Here is a 19,859-nt window from a genome sequence, read left to right as displayed (position 1 = left end):
TCCATCCCCGAGACCCTGTGTGTTTCCTCTCTGCCCACTGGGGTGGGCTAGGTATCCAGCCCCATAGTGCATTGGGTGGGGGGTGCCTAGATCCAAGTGGAGGGGCAGAGATACAGCCTCCCCCCAGACCCCCCCAGAACTGAGTTCACACACGTGCATGGAGGGAGGGGAAACTGAGGCACACAGCAAGGGGCTGGTCAGCGATCCCCCACAGCAAGGATTGGCCCTGCACAGGGCGCCAGGGTTCTTCTCCTTGCTGGGTAACTTCTTCCCCCCACGGCCCAGCTGTACCCCCAGGAACTGGGTGAGGGTGGGTGGAAGGGAGTGGGGCCTAGGGGTTAGAGCACGGGGGGCGGGGGCTGGTAGTTCCCTTCCACCCACCCCCTGCTCTAACGCCTGGACCCCACACCCCTCTCCAAGCTGGGGATAGAACCCAGGAGTCCTGTATCCCACTTCCCCCTGCTTTAATCACTAGACCTCACTCTCCTCCCAGAGCCAGGAAGAGAACCCAGGAGTCCTGCTCCCAGCCCCCCTGCTTTAACCACTACACCCCACTCCCCTCTGTGAGGAAGCGGGACTGTTCTTAATGTTTCCTCTGAATAGTGTGGGGGTGCCTCAGTTTCCCCTAGGCCGTTCTTAAGTCTCTAGGGGGTGGGATAAGGGGGTGTGATCGTTGCAGAGCCCTAGAAGGCAGGTGTGTGCAGGGGTCTGGACCCCGAGAATGGCCGACACCCTGTTTCCTGGCCACTGATGGCCTGGGCCCTGCCCCCCTGCAAGGTGAGAGCTAAAGGGCTGGAGATCAAAGGAATCTGGTGCCCCCCTGGCCCGGGACAGGGTCAAAGCCTGGGGGGCGGGGGGGGGGGCTGGGGAGAGTTTCAGTTTGGGGCTGGTTGGGGACGAGGAGTGAAGTGCAGACGGGGTTGTCTGGCTCACTGCCCCCCAAAATGGACCCAGCTGAGGGGTCCTGTTCTCTGCCCCGACAAGCTCCGTGTTAGACCCTGTTCCTGCCGTCTAATAAACCTTCTGTTTCCCTGGCTGGCTGAGTCCTGTCTGACTGCGGAGTTGGGGGGCAGGACCCTCTGGCCCCCCCAGGACCCCACCAGGGAAGCGCCTGGAGGGGCAGAGGATGCTGGATGCTCTGGGGTCAGACCCAGGAAGGGGGAAGCCAGGTGAGCTGTGGGTCCTGCAGACAGGCTGCTCCCTGAGAGGAGACTCCCCCCAAGTCCTGCCCAGCTTCATGGGGAGCAGCTTCAGAGCATCACCCGGGGACCCCGTGACACCCTCCCAGAGCTGGGGAGAGAACCCAGGAGTCCTGGTTCGCAGTCCCCCTGCTCTGACCACTAGACTCCACTCCCCTCCCAGAGCAGGGAGAGCACCCAGGGGTCCTGCATCCCAACCCGCAGGGCACCTCACCCCACCTGCCCTCAGTGCCAGGTGATACTGGCCCGGTCTCTGCACCGGTCCCTGGCGGCTCTGCCTGGGGGGGCGGGCGGGGCCCCACTGGTGGCAGCAGCAGCGACCGCTCGGAGCCGAAGCTGCGCTGGGGAGCGGGGCAGCTCCTGGGGCGCGACCCCCCCCCGCACTGTGAGCCCATTAGCCCTGCAGCCCCTGTGGAGGAGCCTAGCTGCTTGGCCGTGACACCCCCTGCCCCAAAAACACACACACACACACTACCAGGCCCCTTCCCAGTGTGGGCAAAACCCCTGTATAACTGGGGAAACTGAGGCACGAAGGGACCAGCGGAAGATCAGTTTGTGGCTGAGCCAGGAACGGAACCCAGGTCTGCGCTAATCAGGCCCCCCGCCTTTACTTCCCACCTGCAATAACACCTTCCCGAGGCAGGCGTGCCCCCCGAGGCAGGCGTGCCCCCGGGCACGGGAGGAACCCGGCCCTGCCCTCTCTTCAGGGCAGAGCCGGGCTCGCTCGCAGGCACTGCAAGCGCAAGGGGCTTGTGCCCCCCCGCAAAATGGTGCCAATACTCAGCGCCCGTGTGGATCCAGCACAGCTGGGGGGCACTGGGTGTGGGATGGGTCGGAAAGGGGAAATCAAGGGCCCTTCCGAACGCCCCCCACCGCGGTCGACCCTTCGCTCGGGTCTTCGCAACCGGCCCAGCGGAAGGGGTCAGCTTTGTCCCCCCGGCTCTTCGCCGGGTTTTTTTTTTGGGCCGGGAACGAGCCCGCGGCTCCAGCTCCCAGCCACGGAGGGGTTTGGTGGCCCCACAAACGGCCTGGTTTTGGCAAATGAAAAAGTGACCGAAAACAATTCACTTGGCTCCGTTCACACACAGAGTAACAAACCTCACAGACACACACCCGGAGCAGGGCCCGTTCCCTCCAGCAGGGGGCGGTAGGGGGACACACACCCCTCTTTAATTTTTTCTGTCCGTGTGTGGAATGAATTTTGTTTTGTGCCCCAATATAGAGGGGATGTGTGGTGGGGCTGAGGGGTTTGGGGTGCAGAAGGGGGCTCAGGGCTGGGGCAGTGGGTTGGGGGGTGAGGGCTCTGGCTGGGGGTGCAGGCTCTCGGGTGGGGCTGGGCATGAAGGGTTTGGGGTACAGGAGGGGCTCAGAGCTGGGGCAGTGGGTTGGGGGGTGAGGGCTCTGGCTGGGGGTGCAGGCTCTCGGGTTGGGGCTGGGCATGAAGGGTTTGGGGTGCAGGAGGGGCTCAGAGCTGGGGCAGCAGATTGGGGGGTGAGGGCTCTGGCTGGGGACTCAGGCTCTCGGGTGGGGCTGGGCTGAGGGGTTTGGGGTGAAGCAGGGGCTCATGGCTGGGACAGCGGGTTGGGGTGGGGGGCTGAGGGCTCCAGCTGGGGGCATAGGCTGCCCTGGGGCTGCGGCAGTCGTGCAGCTTGGAGGGCACTTAGGGGGCCGGACCCTTTCCGCCCATAACGGAGTTTTTTGCAGGGAATTTCCCAGGCTTTTCTCCGAGTCACAGGGGCTGCGTTCAGGTCCCGTCCGGGGCTCTCCGGCGGGCCCCGTCCGTCTGCAGACAGGTCACGCTGCTGCCTCCAGGCCAGTCAAAACGGCCCGGGGTGCTTCTAACACCCACCCTCCGCTGCCTCCTTTCCTGGAGGGGGAATTAACCCCTTCGTGCCCAGAGGTGGGGAAACTGAGGCACATCTATTGGTCATACGAATGCGAGGACGACGCCCCCGTTCCCCTCACGGCCTCTCAGATGAGGCAGCCGCCCAGGGGGCTGGACGTTAGGAACGGGGATGCAGGCAGTCTGGCCTAGTAGTCAGAGCGGCAGTCAGGGCTCGTGGGCAGAGCCGGCGTCCAGGGTGGGGACTGCCAGGTCCCAGAGCCGGGGGAAGCCGGAGCCGGGCTGAGGAGCCGGGACTGGTCACCGGGCAGCGGAGGCCAGGCGCGAGGGCGGGAAGCGGAGGGGAGGCCGGGGGCAGGCCCGGAGCGGGAGCCCGCTGGGGAGAGGAGTAGGGCAGGAGCGAGCAGGGGCAGGGCTGGGCGCAGGACGGCAGGGCAGAAAATCACCTTGTCGCTCAGACACTTCCCTGCGCCTCCGGCTGGCTTCAAGAGCAAGTTGGCCCAATCCGCGGAGCCGGGCGATCCCCCACTCAGGGCTCCCATGGGTGCAGCCGGGCCGGAGGCTCTAATCCCACTCGCTCCCTGGCCCGCCGGTGTCGCCCGCCATCGCTTCTCCCTCCGGACCCACATCCCTCCTGTCCCGTTCAGGACACAGCCCTCCGATCCACGCTGCCCCCTTCGGGGGGCCAGGGCTGCAGTCCAAGCCTCCAGCCCCTTCCTCAGTGGCGGGAGGAACCCGGGCCCACCCACTGCTCCGGATCCCTGCAAATGCCACATGCTGCATCCCTTCCAACCTCTCAGTGCCTTTCCCTGGGCCACTCCCCGCTGCCTCAGCCCCTTCTTCCCCCTTCCCTCAGCCGGCCAGTCTCAGCAGCGAGCCGGGGGCCATCTCTAGCCCCCCCGGTCCCTGCTGGCAGCGCTGCTCTGACCAGGGTGCTGGCTCTCCTTCTCCCTGCTAGGAGCCTGATCTTCCTTCTTGGAGCTCCAGGCAGCTACTGACCCTGCTCCGCCCTGCAGCTCTTTTTATGTGGCTCTGCCAGGCCCTGATTGGCTGTTCCTCGCAGCCCCCCCACCTCCTATTGGCTGCTTTGCCCTACGGCTCTCTTAACCCCTTACAGGCCGGTGGGGGGCGGACGCCCCATCACAGCTTGGCATTTCCTGGGGCGTTTAAAAGAATCAAGTGCAACCGTGACAACTTCCCCTGGTGCACGCTCAGCGGGATGGCAACCCTGCCCCTTTCCACTGCCGGCTCCTCCACTGGGGACACAGGACAATCTGCGCTCGCCAGCAGCAGTAGAAGGCTGGTATCACAGGGCCAAGGACGAGAGGGAGCTGTCAGGGTCCTGGAGTCCGGTCCCCAGCTCGCCCAAGGAAGGGCTCGAGACCATCCTGGTCATTACACTTGCCCTCAGCCAAAGTCAAATGGAATTTCCTGGCACAAAGAGAAGGCACCTCCGTGGGCCTGGGGCTGCTTTGGGAGCAACTCGGGCAGTGAAGGACGCCAGGGATCAAACCTGCCCGGTGAGCGGCCACGACCAGACCCCACCGAAGCCCGGTGCTGACACGGGATTCAACAAACAGGCCATCACGGCCGGCGAATGAGTTAACGGGTCACCCCGGCACAAGGAGAAGCACGGGACAGGGGGTGACGCGTCATTTATGACGGAGCCCTCAAGAGTAGGAAAGCAAGTGTCATAATGGATGAAGAGCAATTAACAAATCATTCCTAATAAAGAGCAATTACAGAAGCGTCGTTATGCGGGACATACCGATGACGACTTGCTACTTAAGAACATCAGAGCGGCCAGACTGGCTCAGGCCAAAGGTCCGTCTAGCCCCGTGTCCTGTCTGCCGACAGCGGCCAGGGCCAGGTGCCCCAGAGGGAGTGAACACAACAGGGAGCCATCCCGTGACCCTTCCCCTGTCCTCCAGTAACCAACGGCCTTTGTTAAATAGCAATCCGCAGTGTCAATTAGGGAAGGTTGACTAACGAACTAGGATCATGGAATAGCAATCCGCAGGTGTCAATTAGGGAAGGTTGACTAACGAACTAGGATCATGGAATGGCAATCCGCAGATGGTGACTTATTACCGTGACCAAACGGCAATAATTAAATAGCAATTAACGGAGGCCAACGAACGAACAGCTTTTAATGACCTGCATTCATTGACTAGCCTTGAAAAGAGGCCAACTAACGAATGTCTAACGCTCACCACTGGATGTTTTCTATCTCCAGGATCTGGGGAGAGTGGGCTGGTATTGAGGGGTGGGTGGCTTATTGCACACAGGACCCCCTGGCTGGTCAGGGACACGACTGGGGTGTGGGCAGTGGCGGCTAATGCTCAGAGCCACGGGGTAGCCAGGCCTGGAGGTCGGAAGGCAGTCGAGCCGGAGTCAAGACTCAGGAAGACCCAGAGGCGTAGTTCAGAGCAGAGCCGTCCCCTGGGGACTCTCTGGCCAACCAGAGAGCCCCCGTACCCCCTCACACGCTCCGAACTGGGGTACCCTCTCCCCCGGCGGGTTTCTAGCCGGGCTTGCTTGTCACCTTCCCTGACGCGAAGCAGACTGTCGTCTCCACGAGGGCCCAGCTGAAGAAATGCTCTTGCCAAGTGAAGTCTCCCCAGACCCTTCATCAGCGAGTGGCAATCGTCCCGCTCCCGAATCAGACCCAAGGCTCTGTGACAAAGCCTGGCAGCCCCCCGGCTCCCTGCCTTAGAGCCAGATTTGTAGCCTCTTCTGATTGGTTCTTTCTTCAATCCGCATCATTGACATACTGGCCCACCAGTCCCCTTTACGCCTTCCCTGATCGAACCAATCGCAGCTTTTAAACCCGCCTCGCAATCAAAGCTGGACCTGATTGAAGACCTGTGTGATGCTCCACCGACCCCGTCCCCTTTCTCTCACCTCTCCTGCCTATTCGCCGCTGGCCGAAGCGCTCCAAAAACGCCCGTTTTCGTGTCCCGCCGTCCGCCGGCGGTAACTGCTGCCAACGGCCTTTCTTCCCCGGGAGCCGCGTAGCCACGGACGAGTGTCGGGGCCTCGGAAGGTTACGCTTCGCCGTCACCACGGCCGGCTGTACGGATTGAGACACGTGAAACCTCGATCCCCTCTTGCTGCAGCCGGTGGGGGCCGGGCGCCGCTCTTCCCGCCGCGCGACGGAGCCGCCGAAACCTCGCCGCCCTCAGCGAAGGGTGGCGATTTCAAAGGGTCCGGCCCTGCAACCTCCAGTCATCAGCCCGGGTGCCGGGCCCCATCGTGTTCGGTCAGGGAAACGCCCGCCCCGGAGAGGCCGAAGGAGGAATAAAGCCCGTCTCTGCGCTCACAGGGGTATTCCTGACGCGGCCCGAGAGGGAGGAAACCCGGGAAAGGGAACAGGAGTCCCGGGCGCTACCGGCTGATGGACGATCCCAACCGGCGGCGAGACCTCCATCTCCTTTTCTCAAAGACGTCAGCACGGTCTCGATATTTCTCCGGCATAGCCAGCGTGGACGGAGGGGCGAGGGACAGGCCGGTATCTGCCTTTGAAGTCAGCCGCCGTGCCTGGTCCCCACTGGAGGCGGGAGCCTTGGGCGACCAGCCAAGGAACGCCGAGGATGGCGGGCAATTGCGGGGTGCGGATCAGTCCCGCTCGCTGCCGGTGGCCCTGGAGCGTGGCCCCAGCCACGGGGTGGGGGCACTTGGTGGGTAACCGGGGTGAGGAAAGGGGAACCCAGCAGCGGAGGCCACCGACGCCGGGAGGCTCTTGCGCTGGGTGGGAATGCGGCGGGTCCCGGCAACATCTAGGTCCGTGAAGTTGTCGAAAGCTGGCCTTCCTCGGGGGCTGGCGGGGGCCGGGCGATTGTCGACGCTGAGGCAGGGCTTGAGCAGGGCGGACGGTGGCTCTACCGGGCCCGGCCAGCTTCACGTCCTCCCTCCAGCCATGCCGGCCGTGGCGCGCCGGGCGGCCTCGTTCCATGGGGCGAAGCCCCGGCCTCCTCACCGGCAGCGCCCCAGATGCAGCCGCAGCGCGCCCTGCAGGTGCAGGCCCAGGTAGCGGGCGAACTCGTCGGGCATGGCGTGAAAGCCCGGCTTGGGGGGCTGGTTGTCGTAGTAGTGGTGGGGCAGGGGCCGCCCCTGGGGGTCGTTGGGGAAGGGCCAGAAGCCGTAGAGGGTGAGGTGCCGGCACATCTCCAGGGCGGCGTTCACCAGCATGAAGCCCGAGGAGAGGCGGTTGGCGCGCAGCCCACGGCGACGCCAGTGCCCGGCCAGCCGCGCCAGGTACTCGGGGTTCATGAAGAGGGCCCGGGCCGGGGAGCCGAAGTCCTCCAGGGTGTAAAGGGCCTGGAACGAGACCGCGCTGATGCCGGCGAAGCTGAAGGCCGGGATGAGGAGCAGCGGGGCCCCGTAGGTGCCCACCGCCTCCGCGAAGGGGCGTCGCCGGCGGTTCAGACCCCTGAACCTGCGGGCAGGAGAGACGCCCCCGTCAGCTGCTGTCCTGGCACGGCCCAGCCCCCAGCGCCAGTCCCGTTCCCTCCCACGGCCGTCCCATGGCTCAGTCTCCTCTGCCCCGATCCCCCGGTGACCCTATGGCCGACCGGAGAGCTGGGGGGCTGGGTCTCCTCTGTCCCGATCCCCCGGTGACCCTATGGCCAACCGGAGAGCTGGGGGGCTGGGTCTCCTCTGTCCCGATCCCCCGGTGACCCTATGGCCGACCAGAGAGCTGGGGGGCTGGGTCTCCTCTAACGCTGATCCCCTGGTGACCCTATGGCCAACCGGAGAGCTGGGGTGCTGGGGGCTGAGCCTCCTCTAACCCTGATCCCCCGGTGACCCTATGGCCAACCGGAGAGCTGGGGGGCTGGGTCTCCTCTGCCCCAATCCCCCGGTGACCCTATGGCCGACCGGAGAGCTGGGGGGCTGGGTCTCCTCTGCCCCGATCCCCCGGTGACCCTATGGCCAACCAGAGAGCTGGGGTGCTGGGGGGCTGAGCCTCCTCTAACCCTGATCCCCTGGTCACCCTATGGCCAACCGGAGAGCTGAGGGGCTGGGTCTCCTCTGTCCCGATCCCCCGGTGACCCTATGGCCAACCAGAGAGCTGGGGGGCTGGGTCTCCTCTGTCCCGATCCCCCGGTGACCCTATGGCCGACCAGAGAGCTGGGGGGCTGGGTCTCCTCTAACGCTGATCCCCTGGTGACCCTATGGCCGACCGGAGAGCTGGGGGGCTGAGCCTCCTCTAACCCTGATCCCCTGGTGACCCTATGGCCAACCGGAGAGCTGAGGGGCTGGGTCTCCTCTGCCCCAATCCCCCGGTGACCCTATGGCCGACCGGAGAGCTGGGGGGCTCGGGGGCTGAGCCTCCTCTGACCCCGATCCCCTGGTGACCCTATGGCCGACCGGAGAGCTGGGGGGCTGGGTCTCCTCTGCCCCAATCCCCCGGTGACCCTATGGCCAACCAGAGAGATGGGGGGCTGGGTCTCCTCTGTCCCGATCCCCCGGTGACCCTATGGCCAACCAGAGAGATGGGGGGCTGGGTCTCCTCTGTCCCGATCCCCCGGTGACCCTATGGCCAACCAGAGAGCTGGGGGGCTGAGCCTCCTCTAACGCTGATCCCCTGGTGACCCGATGGCCGACCGGAGAGCTGTGGGGCTGGGTCTCCTCTGCCCCAATCCCCCGGTGACCCTATGGCCAACCAGAGAGATGGGGGGCTGGGTCTCCTCTGTCCTGATCCCCCGGTGACCCTATGGCCGACCGGAGAGCTGGGGTGCTGGCCGGCTGAGCCTCCTCTAACCCTGATCCCCTGGTGACCCTATGGCCAACCGGAGAGCTGGGGGGCTGGGTCTCCTCTGCCCCAATCCCCCGGTGACCCTATGGCCAACCAGAGAGATGGGGGGCTGGGTCTCCTCTGTCCCGATCCCCCGGTGACCCTATGGCCAACCAGAGAGCTGGGGGGCTGGGTCTCCTCTAACGCTGATCCCCTGGTGACCCTATGGCCAACCGGAGAGCTGGGGTGCTGGGGGGCTGAGCCTCCTCTAACCCCGATCCCCTGGTGACCCGATGGCCGACCGGAGAGCTGTGGGGCTGGGTCTCCTCTGTCCCAATCCCCCGGTGACCCTATGGCCAACCGGAGAGCTGGGGGGCTCGGGGGCTGAGCCTCCTCTGACCCCGATCCCCTGGTGACCCTATGGCCGACCGGAGAGCTGGGGGGCTGGGTCTCCTCTGCCCCAATCCCCCGGTGACCCTATGGCCAACCAGAGAGATGGGGGGCTGGGTCTCCTCTGTCCCGATCCCCCAGTGACCCTATGGCCAACCAGAGAGCTGGGGGGCTGAGCCTCCTCTAACCCCAATCCCCTGGTGACCCGATGGCCGACCGGAGAGCTGTGGGGCTGCGTCTCCTCTGTCCCGATCTCCCGGTGACCCTATGGCCAACCAGAGAGCTGGGGGGCTGGGTCTCCTCTGTCCCGATCCCCCGGTGACCCTATGGCCGACCGGAGAGCTGGGGGGCTGGGGGGCTGAGCCTCCTCTAACCCTGATCCCCTGGTGACCCTATGGCCAACCGGAGAGCTGGGGGGCTGGGTCTCCTCTGCCCCAATCCCCCGGTGACCCTATGGCCAACCAGAGAGATGGGGGGCTGGGTCTCCTCTGTCCCAATCCCCCGGTGACCCTATGGCCAACCAGAGAGCTGGGGGGCTGGGTCTCCTCTGTCCCGATCCCCCGGTGACCCTATGGCCAACCGGAGAGCTGGGGTGCTGGGAGGCTGAGCCTCCTCTAACCCCGATCCCCTGGTGACCCGATGGCCGACCGGAGAGCTGTGGGGCTGGGTCTCCTCTGTCCCGATCTCCCGGTGACCCTATGGCCAACCAGAGAGCTGGGGGGCTGGGTCTCCTCTGTCCCGATCCCCCGGTGACCCTATGGCTGACCGGAGAGCTGGGGTGCTGGGGGGCTGAGCCTCCTCTAACCCCGATCCCCCGGTGACCCTATGGCCGACCGGAGAGCTGGGGTGCTGAGCCTCCTCTAACCCCGATCCCCTGGTGACCCGATGGCCGACCGGAGAGCTGCGGGGCTGGGGGGCTGGGTCTCCTCTGTCCCAATCCCCCGGTGACCCTATGGCCAACCGGAGAGCTGGGGGGCTGGGTCTCCTCTGTCCCAATCCCCCGGTGACCCTATGGCCGACCGGAGAGCTGGGGGGTTGGGGGGCTGAGCCTCCTCTAACCCCGATCCCCTGGTGACCCTATGGCCAACCGGAGAGCTGGGGGGCTGGGTCTCCTCTGTCCCGATCCCCCGGTGACCCTATGGCCGACCGGAGAGCCCCTGCTCCCCCTCACACACTCTGAACTGGGTTTCTCCCACCCCCCACTGGTTACTATCCGTTGGCCCGGTTCCGATCCCGGCTTCCCCATGCACCCCAATACGACCCATGCCACCCCCTGCTGGCCTCAATCCAGCTGCCCCCCCACCAGTTCTGATCCAATTCACCCTCCCCCACCCCCCGCTCACATGTTCCCATCAGGGCTCCCTTCCCCCCGCACGGGTCGTCCCCCCCGCCCCCCGGTACCGGTCGTGCAGGATGCTGGGGTTCATGGTGACCACACTCGATTTGGTGCCCACGTCCTCGGCAAAGCCCATGGGGGGCAGGTTGAACCTGGGGGGGGCGGCGTGAGCTGGGGAGCTGCCGGGGGAGCCCGGTGCCCCCCACCCCATGGGGTTCCCCATGTCTTTACCACCCTGCAGGGGCGGCGGGTATCATAGGCAAGGGTAGGCTGGGCCTCCCAAACCCTAGCCTGGCCCCGCCCACGCCCCCAGGCCCCGCCCCCTCCTGCGCCACCCGGTGCTCTGGGCTCCTGCGGGGGACATGGGGGGCACAAGGGGAGGGGCCGGGGGCTACCCTCCCCCAACGGCTGGGTCACCGACCACCCATGCTGCCCTCCCCTGGTCCTGCTCCCCACACCCTGGCCTTTTCTATGTCTCATGGCCCCCTTGCCTCAACGGGCGACCCCCTGCTCTGCACCGCGACCCCCGCACACGATTCCCCACTGTCCGAGCCCCCCAATGCGCCCCACTCCCCCTGCACCCCTGCCACTGCACCCCACTCTCCCTGAACCCCCCTTCACTCCACTCTCCTTAAACCTCCTCTAGCACCCCACTCTCCCTGAACCCCCCTGCACCCTACTCTCCTTAAACCCCCTCTAGCACCCCACTCTCCCTGAGACATCCACCGCGCCCGACTCTTCCTGAACCCTCTGCACCCCACTCTCCTTACCCCTATAGCACCCCACTCTCCCTGAGACATCCACCGCGCCCGACTCTCCTGAACCCCTGCATCCCCTCTCCTTAAACCCTCTCTAGCACCCCACTCTCCCTGAGACATCCACCGTGCCCGACTCTCCCTGAACCCCCTGCACCCCACTCCTCCTTAAACCCCCTCTAGCCCCCACTCTTCCTGAGACATCCACCGTGCCCGACTCTCCCTGAACCCCCTGCACCCCACTCTCCTTAAACCCCCTCTAGCACCCCACTCTCCCTGAGACATCCACCGCGCCCGACTCTCCCTGAACCCCCTGCACCCCACTCTCCTTAAACCCCCTCTAGCACCCCACTCTCCCTGAGACATCCACCGCGCCCGACTCTCCCTGAACCCCCTGCACCCCACTCTCCTTACCCCTATAGCACCCCACTCTCCCTGAGACATCCACCGCGCCCGACTCTCCCTGAACCCCCTGCATCCCCTCTCCTTAAACCCTCTCTAGCACCCCACTCTCCCTGAGACATCCACTGTGCCCCACTCTCTCCCTGAACCCTCTGCATCCCACTCTCCCTGAACCCCTGCCACTGCACCCCACTCTTCCTGAACCCTCTGCACCCCACTCTCCTTACCCCTATAGCACCCCACTCTCCCTGAGACCCCCACCGCACCTGACTCCCCCTGAACCTCCTGCACCCCCTCTCCTTAATCCCCCTCTAGCACCCCACTCTCCCTGAGACATCCATCGTGCCCGACTCTCCCTGAACCCTCTGCACCCCACTCTCCTTACCCCCATAGCACCCCACTCTCCCTGAGACCCCCCCCGCACCCGACTCCCCCGAACCCCCTGCACCCCCTCTCCTTAAACCCTCTCTAGCACCCCACTCTCCCTGAGACATCCATCGCGACCGACTCTCCCTGAACCCTCTGCACCCCACTCTCCCTGAACCCCTGCCACTGCACCCCACTCTTCCTGAACCCTCTTCACCGCACTCTCCTTACCCCCTATAGCACCCCACTCTCCCTGAGCCCCCCACTGCGCCCGACTCTCCCTGAGCCTCCCACTGTGCCCCACTCTTCTTAAACCCCCTATAGCACCCCAGTCTCCCTGAACCCCCCACTGCACCACACTCTCCCTGAACCCTCATACCCCCACCCTACACCCACACTGCCCCCGATGCCCCAGCCCCAGATCTCCGCACCCCTTGCCCCTGGTCCCATCCCCACCCCCCCGCCCCCCACCAGCCACTGTTACCTGATGACGAACTGGGCGCGGTCGATCTCGGGGCCACAGCTGCTGTTACGAAGGATCCCCCCGCTCCCCACCACGGCGCAGCACTCGTAGGGGGCGTCCTGAAACGGGGAGCTCTGCAGGGTAGGGGAGCTGGGTCAGCCATGCACAGGACCCCCCCATGCACAGGGCCCCCTCTCCCAGTGCAGAGATGCAGCCAGCTCTGGGGTGGAGTGCGGGGCGCTGCTTGTAATGTACCCCCCTCCCAGTGCAGAGATGCAGCCAGCTCTGGGGTGGGGCGCAGGGGGCTGTTGGAAAAGTACCCCCTTCCCAGTGCTGAGATGCAGCCAGCTCTGGGGTGGGGCATGGGGGGCTGTTTGTAAAGTACCCCCCCTCCCAGTGCAGAGATGCAGCCAGCTCTGGGGTGGGGTGTGGGGGGCTGTTTGTAAAGTACCCCCCCCCTCCCAGTGCAGAGATGCAGCCAGCTCTGGGGTGGGGGTGTGGGGGGCTGTTTGTTAAGTACCCCCCCTTCCCAGTGCAGAGATGCAGCCAGCTCTGGGGTGGGCATGGGGGGGCTGTTTGTTAAGTACCCCCTCCCAGTGCAGAGATGCAGCCAGCTCTGGGGTGGGGTGTGGGGGGCTGTTTGTTAAGTACCCCCTTCCCAGTGCAGAGATGCAGCCAGCTCTGGGGTGGGGTGTGGGGGGCTGTTGTAAAGTACCCCCCTCCCAGTGCAGAGATGCAGCCAGCTCTGGGGTGGGGTGTGGGGGGCTGTTTGTAAAGTACCCCCCTCCCAGTGCAGAGATGCAGCCAGCTCTGGGGTGGGGTGTGGGGGGCTGTTTGTTAAGTACCCCCTTCCCAGTGCAGAGATGCAGCCAGCTCTGGGGTGGGGCATGGGGGGCTGTTTGTTAAGTACCCCCCTCCCAGTGCAGAGATGCAGCCAGCTCTGGGGTGGGGTGTGGGGGGCTGTTTGTTAAGTACCCCCTTCCCAGTGCAGAGATGCAGCCAGCTCTGGGGTGGGGCATGGGGGGCTGTTTGTTAAGTACCCCCCTCCCAGTGCAGAGATGCAGCCAGCTCTGGGGTGGGTGTGGGGGGCTGTTTGTTAAGTACCCCCCTCCCAGTGCAGAGATGCAGCCAGCTCTGGGGTGGGGCGCGGAGGGCTGTTTGTTAAGTACCCCCCTCCCAGTGCAGAGATGCAGCCAGCTCTGGGGTGGGGTGTGGGGGGCTGTTTGTTAAGTACCCCCCTCCCAGTGCAGAGATGCAGCCAGCTCTGGGGTGGGGCGCGGAGGGCTGTTTGTTAAGTACCCCCCTCCCAGTGCAGAGATGCAGCCAGCTCTGGGGTGGGGCGCCAGCCCAGCGCCCCCTACCTGTGGCAGCATCTCCAGCAGCTCCTCCTTCACCAGATACTTCTTGGCCCACTGTCCGTCGTAGACGATCTGGGAGCCCAGCGGGGTGTTGTCCTGGGTCAGCAGCAGGTTGGTGGAAGCGTTACAGCAGCGCCCCAGAGGCTCCCTGCGCGGGGGAGAGGGGTTGAGGGGAGCTGGGGGGGGCGTCGGAGGCAGCCGGGGGCAGAAGGCAAGGGGGGTTGGGGGAGGGCATGGAGGGGCGGAGAAGGGGGTATTTGGGGCAGCATCGGGGGCCAGGGCACGGGGTGGAGAGGGGGGGGCAGAGCGTGGGGGGAGGGAAGCAGGGGGGCAGGGCACTGGGGGTGAGGGGTACCTGTACTGGCCCAGGGCGCTGGCGTTATGCACCCAGGGGCAGCTCTGCACCAGCTTCAGCTGCCTCAGGATCCAGGCCTGGTCCAGCCTGGGATGGAGACACAGAGTCACTGATCTGCCCCCCACTTCCACCTCCACTGCGCCCCCCAAGGTCCCCCCACCACCGACCGCACCCCCTCTGCCAGCTCCGGGCCAGGCCGCAGGCGGCCTGACAAACTCGCAGCTGGAGGCCAGCCTCCAGCTGTCGCCGGCTCGAGGAAGACGAAACGTTTGCTGGGAACTTGCGAACCGGGGAAGGGTTCAGGGCTGTGATCAGCTGTGCACAAAGACGGGCTTGTGAGGTCGCCTCTGAAAACTCGTAATGTGCTGATCATTATTGTCCTGGTAAAAGGTGGGTGGCAACGTGGCACGGCAAGTTAGAGGAGCGCTCTGTGGGGCGTCCCGAGGGCATACGCCAGCCACCACCCGGTTCCCTAGAGACGAAAGAGTAGCCAGCGCTTCAGCCAGCTGCGAAATGGCCCATCCCCATGGTCTGGGTGAGAGCGGGTCTGGGTGCAAAATCTGCGTCTTGACACAGGACCAGCTGGGAGTTCCCGTCCACACAGACCCTCTGCCCCCCGAACACGAGTCCCAAAGGCGAGCAGGGGCGACCGGCAAGAACAGGGGTCCCAGCTTCTCTCTCCCTCCCGCACAAGAAGGGGGGCGGCGCGGGGCCTGCGGGAGACGTCCCGGCGGACACAGGGGACTCGGAGCGCGGGGCAGAGCTCGGCTTCGCGCTTCGCGTCCGCTGGCGGCGTCCGTGGAGCTGGTGACTTTCCTTTCCTTGAAACCGGTTCGGCCGTTGCTGCCTCATTATTTCGACCCCGCTTCAGGTCGGGCTGCGGGCGGTTCCGAAAAGCCTCCGTGCCGAGCCCGTCGCGCCGGGACGGACCCGTCAGGGGCTCCCTGAGACAAGCAGGTCGGGGCTCGTCGTTTTTCTCGTCATAAACGCCGGCCGCGTCGTGGCTCGTGTTCTGCAGGAGGGCTGGGCAGGGACAGAGAGGCGCGTTTCGGGGGGACGTCTGGGACGGGGGGTGGCCGGTCTCCCAGCCAGCAGGGCGACTGGCACCCCGGGTCGGAGAGCGGAGGGGCACGCGCCGGTCGTTGCTACCGGATGGTCTCCCGGGGACGGCCCCGGTCTCGAGGCTGAAGCTTGACACCGTTTACTCCCGGAGCGGCTGCGGGGGCCGTGCTCAGGGCAGGCTCCGGGGGTCCCAGCCGAGCCGTGGGTGCTCGTGGGCTGGTGCCGCGGCCTGTTTGGGGCTTAGTGGCGAGCAGTGATCGTTCTGGAGTCCGCTGGGTGCGGCTGTGGAGGGGTCTCAGGGGCCGCCCCAGTGGGACGGGACGGGGGCCGCGGGAGTGTCACCTCCGGCAAATGTACCCCCAGGCCGCAGCGCCGCTTGGGGGGTTGGAGGGGCTGCCCGAGGCAGCGAGACGCGCCAGGCCCCACTCACCTGGCGGGGGGGGTCCCCGCGCTCCCAGTTCCGCGCCAGCCCCCCGGCACTGCTCTGCCCCCATCACCGGGGCCTCGGGGCTGGGAAAGGCGAAGGGAGGGTTACACACGGCCAGAGAGCCCCCCCACAGGGCACCCCAGCACCCCCATGCCCCCTCCCCTGCCCCTTGCCTGTTCCCCCATCTGCACAGGAGCCCCCGCTCCTTCCCTCCCCGCACCCCCTTCCCCGCCCCAACCCTCCTTCATGAAACGCCTTGTCTCTTGCCCGCCCCCACAGCCCTCCTCCCACCCGCCTGCTTCCCCTCCCCCACATCCCCCCACATCCCTCCCCTGCCTCCTTCCCTGCCCCCACGCTCCTTCAGTGAACCCCTTTCTCTTCCCTCAGCCCACAGTCCCTCCCCCACATCCCCCCCAGCCCCATCAACAGCCCATCACCCACCATCCACCCTCTTCACCCGCCCACCCTCTGCCCCACTGAATCCCACTCCTGCCATGCCCCCATAACTCAGTGGTCGCTCAGAGGCCAGTGCCCCCAAAGCCCCTGCTCCCTCCCCCCGTCCTCCCCACGCACATGGGTTCCCTGGTGTTGGGCCATGGTCCGGCAGCGGTGTCTGGGATCCCGCCACGCTCCTTTGCCCCCCGCCGGCTCCATCTCGGGCTGGGATGCCCGGCTAGGGGGCAGAGAGAGGGGGGTTAATGCCGCTGGTCCATGCTTCCCGGGGACCCGGGTGCCTCGCTGCCCCCTGCCCTGAGGGCAAAGCGGGGTTTGTGTGCCAGGCCCCCCCACAGAGCCCGCGCGCCCCGCTCAGGATAGCTCCAGGCATGAGGCCCCCCAGCATCCCCTGGGCGCCCAGCCCTGGCACCGAATTTGCGGCACCGTGGGGAACCCCAAGATCAAGGCCCGGGGTGTAAGAAAGGAAACCTGCGTACCGGCCGGGCAGCAGGATCCCCAAAACGCCCGTGTGAGGAAGTGAGAACTTCTGTCATGGGTCCAGGCATGCCTCAGTTTCCCCTATCTTTTCCGTCAGGCTACCCGAGGGGTGGGTGGGGGGGAAGGTTTACGTTTACCACTGTGAGCCGGTGGGTCTGCGGGGAGCTCGCTTCTCACGATGAGCTGGGGGGGGGGTTGAAGGCCGGCAGAGGGATTCGGGAAGAGCTGGGCTGTGAGTGTTTCATGATGGCCCGGATTTCTGGGGGACGAAGCGTGGGAACAGGGGCGCCCCTGGAGACATAGCACCCCCAAACCTCCAAGCTCACTGCTTTGATTTCCACAGGGGTCTCCCCCCGGCCTGTCTGGAGAAGCCAGGCTCATGTTCGTCACCCTCGGGGTGGCCGGCCTTTGCCGACAGGGCTTCAGAGCGTAACTCACTAGACACACCCCCCAAACATGATCCTGGCTCCCAACCCCCCTGCTCTGATCACCAGACCCCACTCCCCTCCCAGAGCCGGGAGAGAACCCAGGAGTCCTGGCTCCCAGCCCCCCCTCCCCGCCCGGGACCAGGAGAGAACCCAGGAGTCCTGGCTCCCAGCCCCCCCTCGAAGAGCCGGGGAGAGAACCCAGGGAGTCCTGCTCCCAGCCCCCCCCCCCCCCCAGAGCCGGGGGAGAGACCCAGGAGTCCTGGCTCCCAGACCCCCTCTCTAACCACTAGACCCAGTCTCCCCTCCCCAGCCGGGTAGAGAACCCAGGATGGGTCCTGGCTCCCCGCCCCCTTCCCAGAGCCAGGGAGAGAACCCAGGAGTCCTGCTGCTCCCAGCCCCCTCCCAGAGCGGGGGGACAGACCCAGGAGTCCTGGCTCCCAGCTCCCCATGCTCTAACCCCCCGGACCCCAGTCCCCTCCCAGAGCCATGGAGAGAACCCAGGCGTCCTGGCTCCCTGCCCCCATCACTCACCTCTGAAGCCTCCACAGCACGGAGAGGCTGAAGCTGAGGGTGATGCCCACGACCAGGATCAGGGCCCAGCTCTGCCTCTGCAGCAATCCTCGAGGGGCCCATCCTGGCGCTCGCTGTGGAGAGCAGGGCAGGTGAGCCACCTTCCCACAGGGGCACGGCCCCCTGGGGAGCCCTCCTCCACCCTGGCCTCCTGGAGATCATTGGCTGGGAGCCCGGACGCCTGGGTTCTCTCCCCGGCTCTGGGAAGGGAGTGGGGGCTGGTGGGTTAGAGCAGGGGGCTGGGAGCCCGGCTCCTGGGTTTTCTCCCTGGCTCTGGGAAGGGAGTGGTGGCTGATGGGTTAGAGCAAGGGGGGCTGGGAGCCAGGATTCCTGGGTTCTGTCCCCGGCTCTGGGAAGGGAATGGGGCTGGGAGGTTAGAGAAGGGGGGCTGGGGGCCAGGAGCCCTGGCCGTCGGCGCTAGACACATTCAGAACCGGACACGAGGGGGCGAATTTGGCCCGTGACGGGTGTTTCACCCATCACTGGCCAGGTGGAAATCCAGCGTTTTGTGGCAGGGCCCGGGTGAGGCCGGGGGGCGGAGGTCGGGGGTGCTCTCCTGGGATGGGGTTCCCTTCCCTCGGAGGTTGGTCTGAGGGCTGGGGAAATGGCAGCCTATTCCAACGGAACGTGTCCGTTCACCGGCTCGTTTCAAGAGCTCTTTGGGACCCGGGAGGTGTCCCCCATGCAGGTCCTTGACCCGGGGCTCCCGTCCCCTCTCCCTCTTCCGGCCGCAAAGCTGATCTGTCCGTGCCTCGCTGCGATGCATCTTCCCTGACCCCCAGGGGCCTCCTTGTTGCCGCACCCCGCTAAGGTTTCCCTTCCCTGCGTGGAACTGCGGGGCCCAGAACCGGACGCAGGAGCCCAGCCGTGGTCGCCCCCCAGGGCCTGATCCGGAGAGAAAAATCCCCTCCCGGCTCCTACTGGTGAGCCCCCCCCCCCATGTTTCTACAGTGGAACAGGAAATCCTGGCCCATTAGGAAGCCGGGAGAGCCCAGCCCAGGAAGTCGCGGTGAACAAAGTGCTCAGGAAAGGGCCTGGCAAGGGAAAAGGTCCCGCGGAGAATTCAGAGCTGCGGGACGGAACAGGGCTCTCCCTTTAAGGGACCAGGATCCAGACCCCGTCAGTTGTACCCCATTCTTGCGGGGCGGGGGTAGACGCTGGCGTCCGGCTGCAGGACCCTCCAAAGAGGGCCCACTGCTGAGGGACGCGGGGGCTAGGCGGGAGTCATTGAATTCAGGTGGGGGGGCTGGCTGGGTGATTCTGCAGGGGGAGGGGGGCTTTTCCTGCTGTTACCCCAAACCCGGACGCAGTCGGGGCTGCGACCTGCACCAGAGACAGCCGGAGGGAGCCGGGGGCCAAGGCGCCCCCAAGGCCAGCAGTTGTTGCGCTCGCGTCCAGTTGACCATGTCGCTCGGATTCGGCCATCCCCCCCCTCCCCCGACTTGGATCAGGGGGATTTTGTGTTTTTGCCCGGGTCACAGAGTAAACACTGGAGAGAGAAGACTTGACCGAGGGCTCCCTCCTGCTCTAACCACTAGCCCACTCCCCTCCCAGAGCTGGGGAGGGAACCCAGGCATCCTGGCTCCCAGCCCCCCTGCTCTAACCACCAGACCCGCTCCCCTCCCAGAGCTGGGGAGAGAACCCAGGAGTCCTGCTCCCAGCCCCCCTCCCGAGTTGGGGAGAGAACCCAGGAGTCCTGGCTCCCTGCCCCCCAGTGTACCCTCCTAGACCCCCCCTCTCCTCTGAGCGCTGGGCTTTCATAGCCAAGCCACCTCTGGCACCAGGTCCTTGGTGCCGGGCTGCAGGAAGCCACAGGCCGTGTGTGTGGTGTGTGTGTGTGTGTGTGTGTGTGTGCGCGCGCGCCCACGTGTGTGTCCCCCCCCAGGCGGGCCGAGCTCCTCCCTGTTGTTTTGTCCGGAGTCAAAGCAAACAGACACCTGCTTGTGCGGAGCCGGTAATCTGGGCAGGGCACTGCCTAGCGATCAGGGCAACCAGCCAGACACCTCCAACCTCTCTCCCGCCCCGGCCCCCCGACACCTCGCCGGCCCCAGCAGGGAACGGGCTGAGTTAAGGGGGTTTCCTTCCCCGGCGTCTCCCGGCACCGCCTCCCCGGGCCCCCGAAGCTGCAGACGCTTCGCCCAGGGCAACGTGGGGGGTGGGGGGTGGGGGGGGTCTGACCCCACTGCTCTGGTTTGGCAAACTAGCCCCCAAAACACCGGCTGCATGGGGCTGGAC

The 19,859-nt window shown here is 65.8% G+C and overlaps 3 protein-coding genes across 52 annotated transcripts in view; 1 reads left to right on the top strand and 2 right to left on the bottom strand.

The window, feature by feature from the left end:
• Positions 1–19,859, bottom strand: part of LOC119849376 (zinc finger protein 420-like) — a 3,142,523-nt gene that overhangs the window by 576,075 nt on the left and 2,546,589 nt on the right. The gene's annotated exons all lie outside the window — the stretch shown is intronic.
• LOC119849403 (zinc finger protein 501-like) overlaps positions 1–19,859 on the top strand; it is a 1,099,011-nt gene that overhangs the window by 687,654 nt on the left and 391,498 nt on the right. The gene's annotated exons all lie outside the window — the stretch shown is intronic.
• LOC119849417 (alpha-2,8-sialyltransferase 8E-like) lies at positions 7,012–14,267 on the bottom strand. Its single transcript, XM_043503896.1, has 4 exons — positions 14,205–14,267; positions 12,513–12,625; positions 10,571–10,657; positions 7,012–7,480 (listed from the first exon to the last, which is right to left on the bottom strand). The coding sequence occupies exons 3-4, from the start codon at positions 10,639–10,641 to the stop codon at positions 7,018–7,020; spliced, it is 534 nt and encodes a 177-aa protein (XP_043359831.1). The 5' UTR covers positions 10,642–10,657; positions 12,513–12,625; positions 14,205–14,267; the 3' UTR covers positions 7,012–7,017.

Source organism: Dermochelys coriacea, chromosome 28, assembly GCF_009764565.3.
Source record: "Dermochelys coriacea isolate rDerCor1 chromosome 28, rDerCor1.pri.v4, whole genome shotgun sequence".
NCBI classification, from domain to species: Eukaryota; Metazoa; Chordata; order Testudines; family Dermochelyidae; genus Dermochelys; species Dermochelys coriacea.
Note: the sequence above shows the minus strand (reverse complement) of the source record. Positions and strands in the feature narration are given on the sequence as shown.